The 9703-nt window shown below is 40.8% G+C and overlaps 1 protein-coding gene across 1 annotated transcript; it reads left to right on the forward strand.

Moving 5' to 3' along the window:
• Nucleotides 1-7287: 7287 nt before the first annotated feature.
• Nucleotides 7288-9276, forward strand: LOC135547142 (C-X-C chemokine receptor type 4-like). Its single transcript, XM_064975852.1, has 2 exons — nt 7288-7394; nt 7706-9276. Exons 1-2 carry the CDS (start codon nt 7377-7379, stop codon nt 8759-8761), a joined length of 1074 nt encoding a protein of 357 aa, XP_064831924.1. The 5' UTR covers nt 7288-7376; the 3' UTR covers nt 8762-9276.
• Nucleotides 9277-9703: the final 427 nt, after the last annotated feature.

Below are 9703 nucleotides of genomic sequence, written 5' to 3' on the forward strand. Positions count from 1 at the left end.
TTACAGCAATGTAGATGTAGCTGATAACCCAGAGTGTCTGCTACTGACACTTGATAAGCCTGTAGTCTGCCTTAGATGCCAATAGCCCAAAACAAATATCAAAGTGTCCGGGTCCTTGGCAGATGACAATCAGTCAATACAGTATCAGTTTATACGTGGCTGCTAACAAGCTCTGTAAAATCCTTGATTATCTCAAGGTTGGAAGATAGATAAAAGATCGTTTAATTCTTGCCGTAAGCTCTGGAGTCTTATGAGAGACTTCAACCAACATCTCTACAGAGACATATGGGACATTTCCAGACAGTCCTATTTTCATTCTCAAAATACCTGCGCGTCTCATCTAATTAGTAAAAACAGATTTACTTCAGAAATACATTTCACACCGATATTGCCAATATAACTGAGCTGAGTTTTCCACAAATTGCACCTCATGAAACAATTAACCAACCAAAGAAGATGCTCTGACACATTGAAGGGCTATGTTTGTGTTCCATAAAAAGACATGTTGATGTTCAATGAGCAGTAAACCATCATTTACCTCCTGTTTTAAATGGCCTAACTAACCCCTATTAAATCATCAACAAGGTAGACAGGACACTGGTCAATGAGCAGTGAACCCAAATGTATTATTTACACCAGATCTATATTTAGTCAAAAACAATCCTTGAAGGATTCAGGGGAGCAAGCAAGGAAAATAAACCCTCCATATCAGCAAAGGGATCTTAAGTATTTAGCAAGAAAATATTTCTATTGTGCCTCAAACTCTGGGAAAATAAACCAAAAGCCAGCAGATTACAAAGCCCTCGGGCCCAGAGTGAGATCCTTTAGGATCTGTCCACAGAGACTACAGAAAGAGGAAACTATACCACTGGGGGAGGGAGGGTTGTTTACTTTGCTTAAAAACCCACCAATTGTATTATTCCCATGGGAAACTACCTTAATCTTCAAAAAAAGTCATCCCACTGTGCATTTCTGCTAGTTTGAGATCTAAAGAGGACGCCTAAAATCAACTGTCGCATTCACATCAAAAATGTTTTTGTGAAATTATGAACATCACCAATAATCAGTCTGAGGAACTGCTTTTGTTCCTACTCAAACACAAACCCCAGCTGGCAACCGATTCCTACTGGCTCCTTGGGAGCACCAGACGACTGAACGCACTATAATTAGGAGTACAGTTTCACTTGGGGGCTCATAATTATTGTTCACTTCCTGTGAAAGAGAGCAGAAACAAATCAGGTGCCTGTTTTACTTTCCATTACCCTTTCCTAGAGACAACAGGAAAATAAAAATAAAACAACTATTTGTTTTGTTCTCGCTTCAGGCACAAAGGACCCTCTGTGTCGTCTTTCAGACTTTCAAGGCACCAAAGCAGAAGTAAAAAGTGTCTCTCTCGCTGGGCTGATATCCATCCTTTGGTTCTTTGTTTTCTAGTATTTGGGACAGATCCATGCCATAACATAGTATATTCCAACTATCTACTCATTGAAAGGGTCATGCCTTGACAGGAATTATCATACTGTATATGTTGCATTTCCATCAGAGTTAAATAGTTAATGGGCTCAGTCCGACCGTGATGAGTGGAGCTATAAATCAGGCCTAAAAGCAAATGCCAGAGGTGACAGATCTGATGTAACGTTGTGTCTTTGCAGAGAGGAGGGTTAAAAATGCTCCATCTTTGTAACATTTATAAAGCTAATGAAGATCTCATCTTCATGTGAAACAATTTGCTAATAGTCAGATGTATCCATGCTCACCACATGATTCCCATGTTTTAAAGCTATTTTTGTTCTCATCCGAGAGAAAGGAAAGTGACAAGCAATCTTAAATCAAAACGCTTTTTGTTTTAATTAAAAATGTTCACTCTGCTATACTGAAATACATCTATTCCCTTTTCAATGAATAAAACATAATTTGATGTATTGTGTAACAATACACCAATTAATAATGAAGATATGAATGTGCTCAATAGTGAGCCTTATCCGCATGTTGATGTCTCACTGAGTGCTAATGCAGGGGATTTGAATTAAGTCTGGATTAACAGCAGGTTTATGACTTGATCTCCTCAGACGGTCTATAAACCTTATCTAATGTCATCTGGACTATTGTTCCTCTTATCTAAGTAGATCAGGGCAGTGCTGACCTGCCTAGACATTGGATGGGGCCTTCCCTCTCTTCTGAAAGCTACCCGGGCCATATGGATATCTCAGACCAGTGAAAGCTTGAAGGGCAGCCTGTGGTGATCCCTTTCGTTGCCTTCTGTCACAAATAGGTGCTGCAAAGAGCTCTCCTGCTGCCCATGGAAAGAGGAGCACTGAAGGAGAATCACTCAGACTGATGGGGAGCTATTGAATTATATGCTAAATCACCTGTCCTTCATTGAAAATTGATGCAGAAAACAGTTATCTTCTAGAGCAGTGGTTCTCAATCCTGGTCCTGGGGACCCAGAGGGGTGCACATTTTTGTTTTTGCTCTAGCACCACAAACCTGATTCAAATAATCCGTTTTTAATTTGAATCAGCTGTGTAGGGCTAGGGCAAAAACAAAAATGTGCAGCCCCAGGACCAGGTTTGAAAACCAGTGTTCTGGACAAAAATAACTCAATTATAATTATTTTATAAACCACTGAAATTAATATTTACATAGAGAGGGGTAGGCCTAAATGCAGAATTCTTTGAGCTGCATGGTCTATTTTTGTAATATCAACTGTAGTATTTGAGATCTCACAAAAGAAGACTGGGTGTTTGTTAAGGCTATTGCACACCGCAAACCACAGTTTAGCCGTTAGGAACAAAGGAAAGGGAACCCGTGTTGCATTTATCATGGACACACATAAAAAACACCCTTCCCTTATAAAACATAACACTACGTTTCTCAACCACTGCTGTGGCTTATACTTGGGCTCCAAGCCAATTGGATATACACTTCCCCAACAGCCTCACGGGAAGTGCCACCTATTTCAATTTTATTGGCTCATGCCTTTTTTCAAACTTCTACTACTCAGTGAACCCATGTCAGGTCACACAGTGGTAGGATTTGTGTCATCAGGGTTTAGTTAATTAGAATTCATTAGCTACAACACATGCAGCAGCTACTCTTACTAGGGTCCACACAAAACATACAAATACATGACAAAGTACAGAACAGTAATAGACAAGAACAACATACAATTTTACACAAAATTCAATAAAAAAAAAAAAGACTTAGATATACAAAAGACAGCAAGAAACAACAAAAATACTATTTACACAGTATTCATATACACATATTCGTATTCTTGTATACAGTACAGTTAAATTAGATATTTAGAAAGAGGAGTGGCACTGTGATACAATATATTTTTTATTTGTTTTTTTAAACTAAACTTGCTTTTTGCCTGAGTAACCTCTGGTGGCAGAGCATTCCACAAGGGCTTGGCTCTATACAGAACTGATAGATGTTGAGGTAGGTAGAGGAAGAGATGTTCTGAAAACCTATCACTTCCTGGTTGACCCCACCTTTACAGAGGAAGTTGTGTTTGCTGACTTTATACAAGCCTCTTTATATTTCTGTATGAGAAGCGCTAAATGACTGCATATAAGCATGAAGTGAAGGATGGACACAGTCATCACTTGAACTGTCCCTGCCAGTTCTGATGTAGGCACCTGCTATCACAGCAAAATGCAATAATACAGTACTTTTCAACAATGAGTTACGCCGACTGCGATAGTTTATTTCCAGTGAGCTCTTACATCCATATGTTGCATATTACTGATTTGTAGATTTAAACAATGAATCAGAGGCCGTCTTTGATTTGAAGTAGACTGTCAACTCTGTGACAGGAACCATGCTAAACATCAGCTAAGAGCCTGTCTGACTGTTCCTTGGCCAGCAGCAACAACGAGCTGGCTTGTAAGAATTATATACTGTTAGACAGGTCTCACCCTAAACAGGTGGTGAAATCAAAAACCTCTTTTTGTTCAGACAAGTTTGGGTGCGTTCCTCCTGTCACAAATAGGCTGTTGTTCATAAAACAGCAGAATACGGCAGAAGACATTTTTTTTCTTCTAAAGAGAATCTGCTCTATTGATAAAGCAGAACTTCACATGCAGAGTCTGTGATGTAGCTGTAAACAACTCCCCAGCTCTAACCACACATATGAATCTCCCCACCGGAGACTGGGGTTCTTCTATCTTCATCCTCCCACTATTTCTCCCACCTGCCCGTGTCTCTCCCTCTTGTTTCACAACTGTCTGAAACATTCCAATTCTTACCCAAGGTTTAAGTTGTTGTTTTTCTTCAACAGAACTTCAGAAATAAGTGATGTTTCTGACAGACAGGTGATTCATATACTGCAAAGGCCCTGCTGACCAGCATATTGTGACCAATGATGTCAGTGGAGGAGCTTTCCTAAAGTCAATACAGTCACCCCACACCCAAGTAGGACGTTTCTGAAGGTGCCTTCCTCAGATAAGGACAACCTTTGTCCTTAAAGCGGGTCTATTGTTTACATTTTTAGGGCTTTCTATAAACACAAGCATTCAAACATGCATTCCGGAAGCTTTCTGAACAAAAAAAATTCTACACAAGAAGAATGTAATCTTTAAGATATTTCAAAAGTGCCAATTTAATGAGGAATTACATTTTTTTGCTGGCACCCTCCTACATGAATTCCGATTAACTTCAGCTACTTGGAGCTATGTAAAGCCAAACATGTTTGTTTTTATGACTAATTGTCTACATCACCACTGTTCATGGGTGAGGTGTCACCTACTCAGGTGTCATGTTCTATTCACCCCATCTCTCTTTACAAGGAGACAAACTTTTACACAAAAGCACAGGGAGCAGGCCAAAACAAGCATGAGGGATCTCTCATCCCTACTACCTCCTACTAGATGGCAAACAGCTTCCCCCTCCCCCAAGACTCCACAGACCATGAAGAACAGTAGTACCCCGATAAAATCATTTTAGATACTGGAGTTGTACATTCCAATAGGAATACTGAGAATACCTTAATGTTCAGACATGTTGAAACGAACAACAAAATAAACCAGAGTCTTTAACAGATGTTGTACGTCGGTAAATCAACCTATCGGCAAAGAGAACACAAATAAACAGAGAGAGAAAAGCTCTGTAAGCTCTGTATTCCTAATGTTTCAGTATAGGAATCGAATGGGTATGTACTTGCATTCAAGACAAATATCCATAGAAGTACCATATTGCGTAATTCATCAAAACACTTTTATTGAAGACCCGCCCATTTAAATATGCTGCAACCAGTTGGCATTCCTTACAGACAGATGAAATGCATATTTCAAAAACACCTTATTTTGGGGGAAACCCAAAAGTCAACAACAAAAGGGTGTACCTCATTTTCTATGTGGTAACAAAAATGGTGAAGGTGATATTGGAGTGCTTCAATCATGATGAAAATGTTCTCTGCTAACTTGCTGTGGGCCATAGATGAGTTGTGACTGGAAAACAACCATTGTTGACTCAACCTCTACAAGACTCTGCTTATTCTTCTCTTTATCTCCCCTGCATTCTTACTTCATTTTAACACCCATTCTTGACTGAAGAGCCCTCTTACGGCTGTTCACACTTCTGATTTGTATTGCAAGTAGCTCATAGTTATTTTGTATTCTGATTGCCGAATGCTATCTACAAGCTCCTGCTGCTTATATTGGGGTTTGCAGACCTGCAGACATTTTCTGCAGTCTTTTGGAAGAGAGAAACATTAGAGATTGTGCAAAAAAAGAAAAGTGCATGTCAATAGAAAACAACAAAGAGAGTGAAAATATCAACTACATTTCTATTTTTTAAATGATCTAAACAAACATTATATCTCTCAATTTAGCATTAGGGTCTCTAAAACCAAAGTGGGTTGATTTACATCCAAGGGTCACGGGAAACAATGTGGACAAGACTAATGTATTTCACAGTCATATCTGTGTTGCTCCATGCATGGTGGAGTATCTACTAAAACACGAGTGCACATAAAATGCAATGAATAGTTGGGTAAACATTTGTACTGAAGGCACAAAACGTGTTTGTAATGGTCTTCTTCACCTTCTATGAGCCCTAGAACAAGGTTTTCAAGTCTGCATTCACTTCCCCCCCAAAGGAGGACTCTGACAAACTGTCAAATTCACTATTTCTTTTCTGATGGTATGCTTTCGCAATAAAAAATCTCTGCAATCTCTATTCATCATTGCGTGTGGCGTGAAGTGGTTTTAGAGTGTGGGGTTTTATGTAGGAAGACACCACTTCTACATTTAATCCATCAGCACTTCTTCAACCACAGCTTTCGATTTCAAAGGGACAGAAAACAACTGTTTGCCAGTGGCTAGCTTTGATAAGAGCAGGGCATCCATTCCCATACATTGGGCATTCTCCCTCTCTCTCCGGCCCCTCTCCTCAGGAGTCCAGGACCTGCAGAAAACAGAGTTGAACCAAAGTGCCCAAAAAAATATTAGAAGGGTTCCTAATAAAACTGCTTCCTCTTCTCCTCCTATCCACATCAGCTGGTGGTCTCCACTCTGCACTATGTATAGTATCTGATGTGCTTAGTGTGGTGCATAAAAACACCTGCTTTACAACCCACATACATTGAACTGGTGAAGTGGATGGAGTCATTCAATCAATCAGTCATGTCAGATTTCAAAGAGGACTTTGCATGCTTTACTCAGCTATTTGGTTACAGAGTGACCATTTTCTTCACTGAAGATCATAGTGACCTGCCCCCTTGTCATCACCCAACCCTTGCTGGGGATTACTTCAACTGAAATAAGAGATGGTGAGAGTACTTTGGTTGAAAAAGGGCGAGAAGAACAGAGTTCAGGGTTATGATCTGTCTTGGGAATGAGTACATAAGGGAGAGAGGGATATTTCAAACCCGTTGGGTCAATCAGCACCTGAAAAGTGTAGACACAACAGTAGCCTACTTAGAAAGTGACAACCTGTGGAAAGAGTCGCGGCTGGGTTTGGAGAAAACTGTTATCAGACAAATCACATCACAGCAAATGCCTGACAGCACTCCTAATCAATGTTGAGAGGAGCATCGTTGATTTCTTTGCGAGAAGAATACATAGCTGCACCGTGCACGGAGATTCCAAACCCAATTTACGTGTCATTCAAAATCATGCGTAGAATCGGTCCAATGTAAAATACGGGCTACTTAGTTTTCTCATAGTCTATGCATTTAGGGGGCGTCGGCCACTTCTGTGGTAACCCTAAAAACGACATGGTGTCACACGCCACCAAGGGCTCCGCCTTTGGGAGGAGCGCAAGGGGGTATTGCAAGGGGAGTAGGCTATTTAGGCGCATTCAAATCTTCAGGTCACCAAAGTTGCTCATACACTGCACCCGCAGAGAAACAGTGCTCTCTTCCAGTCACGATGTCTTCTTATTACGAGGTGAGTTTACCATTTCAGTCATTCAAAAACGTAGCTAATACTCTCTATAGATGTAATATAGGGATAGGCCTATAGATCGTTGTCCTGTAGAATCAATTAGACAATGTTTCTCAGATTATATCATCAATAATTGACCGCTATTTTTGTGTGTATTTAATTTTCTCCAAGTGAATAATGGAAGTTTCTCAAATATAACAGATGTAGCCCTATAATAGGCATACATTATATTTTCACAAACAGCAAATTATTCGATTTAATAGATTTATTATAAACTATTATACATTCACACTTTCTCCCCCTTTTTTTTGCAGACCATAATTTTTTACAACGACAACAGCTCGGAAGAATCAGGGGATTATGATTTGGGCTATGAGGAGCCGTGCAACAGAGTCAGTGGTGATGATTTTCAAAGGATCTTCTTACCGACAGTTTACGGAATAATATTCCTGTTAGGAATTGTCGGGAATGGACTGGTATTGATAGTGATGGGCTACCAGAAAAAGGTCCAAACGAAGACTGATAAATACAGGCTGCATCTCTCGGTGGCCGACCTCCTATTCGTCCTCACGCTACCTTTCTGGGCGGTGGATGCGGCCAGCAGTTGGTACTTTGGCGGTTTCCTCTGTACCATTGTGCATGTGATCTACACCATCAACCTGTATAGCAGCGTCCTCATTCTGGCCTTTATCAGTATGGACAGGTACCTGGCAGTGGTGCATGCCACCAATAGTCAAACCACCAGGAATTTTCTTGCAGACAGAGTGATCTATGTAGCTGTATGGCTACCTGCTGTGATTCTCACCGTGCCTGACATAGTGTTTGCCACAGCTCAGAATAGAGTCTCCAGAACCATCTGTCAACGCATCTACCCCCAGGAAACTAGCTTCTACTGGATGGCGGGGTTCCGTTTCCAGCACATTCTGGTAGGCTTTGTCCTTCCCGGGTTGGTCATCCTCACCTGCTACTGCATCATCATCGCCAAGCTGTCCCAGGGGTCCAAGGGTCAGGTGTTGAAGAGAAAGGCTCTCAAGACCACTGTCATCCTCGTCCTGTGCTTCTTCAGCTGCTGGCTGCCATACTGTGTGGGGATCTTCGTGGACACCCTGATGTTGCTCAATGTGATCTCCCATAGCTGTGCCCTGGAGCAGAGTCTGCAGACTTGGATCTCAATCACAGAGGCTCTGGCATACTTTCACTGTTGTCTCAACCCTATCCTTTATGCTTTCCTGGGTGTTAAGTTTAAGAAATCTGCCCGGAATGCACTGACTGTCAGCAGTAGATCAAGTCATAAGATACTGACAAAAAAGAGAGGACCCATTTCATCTGTGTCTACTGAATCTGAGTCTTCAGGTGCCTTGTCCAGTTAACAGTCACCAACCAATGACTTTTAACCTTCAAGTTAAGCTATCTTTTCAGGGACAAACTACATTTTGTACAGTTTTTAAAGATTTGTCTATTTGTAGTTGCCACTTGGGTTTTCATTCTCCCTAAATCAAATTGTTGTATGTAAATAGACGATATAAATCTACAGGCAGAGCCTGGTGGCCATTGGCTTATCAAATGTATATATTACTCCTGCTACATTTCCTTGCAGATCATTATAAAGGATGCATTGTTCTAGCAATATGCTGGGACATGCAATTCTTCTTCATACCTGCTATGGGATACTATCTGTTTTCTTCTAAAGATCTGTACATAGTTGTTTGCCTTTGTGTTCGCACTTAAGTTGTGCGATAAGAAGTTACTATTTATTGCTGTCGCTCATGCTGAACGTTTTTTTTAATTGTTTTATTCGTATTTTGTTATTGTGTTTGTATCATTTCAAAGTCATTGCATTTTTGTGTGTTCTCAAATGTTATAAAATAAAAAATGTGACAAAGGACATGTGATGGCTGTGTGGTGTTGATTTCTTCCCCAAAAAATGTTCTTCCAAGTGGGTGACTGATGTCCCCTGGGGGGCAAGGAGAGGTCTGAGTAGAGGGGGGAGGTGTGTCAGGACTCCAACACAAATGCCTCCACCTTCTCTGACTGAGGAGGACTGAGAGCCTTGTAATTGCAAGGGCATCTGTGCACTTTAACATCTTAATCAGCCGCGGCAGTACAAAAGCTCTGAGGTTGAGTCAAAATGAGCACCCATATGACTTCTGCTGGAGTAAGATAATAATGGGTGTTTAGTTTAGTTTGCCTACAATGTTTTCATAAGACCGACTGCACCCCTCCCCCAATAATGTACCGAGCGCGTAATGGCCCAGTGTGTTTCAACTCAATGATGTCATTTTTAAACTATCTGAGTTTATGATTAGAGATGC

The sequence above is a fragment of the Oncorhynchus masou genome, chromosome 10 (assembly GCF_036934945.1).
Source record: "Oncorhynchus masou masou isolate Uvic2021 chromosome 10, UVic_Omas_1.1, whole genome shotgun sequence".
NCBI classification, from domain to species: domain Eukaryota; kingdom Metazoa; phylum Chordata; class Actinopteri; order Salmoniformes; family Salmonidae; genus Oncorhynchus; species Oncorhynchus masou.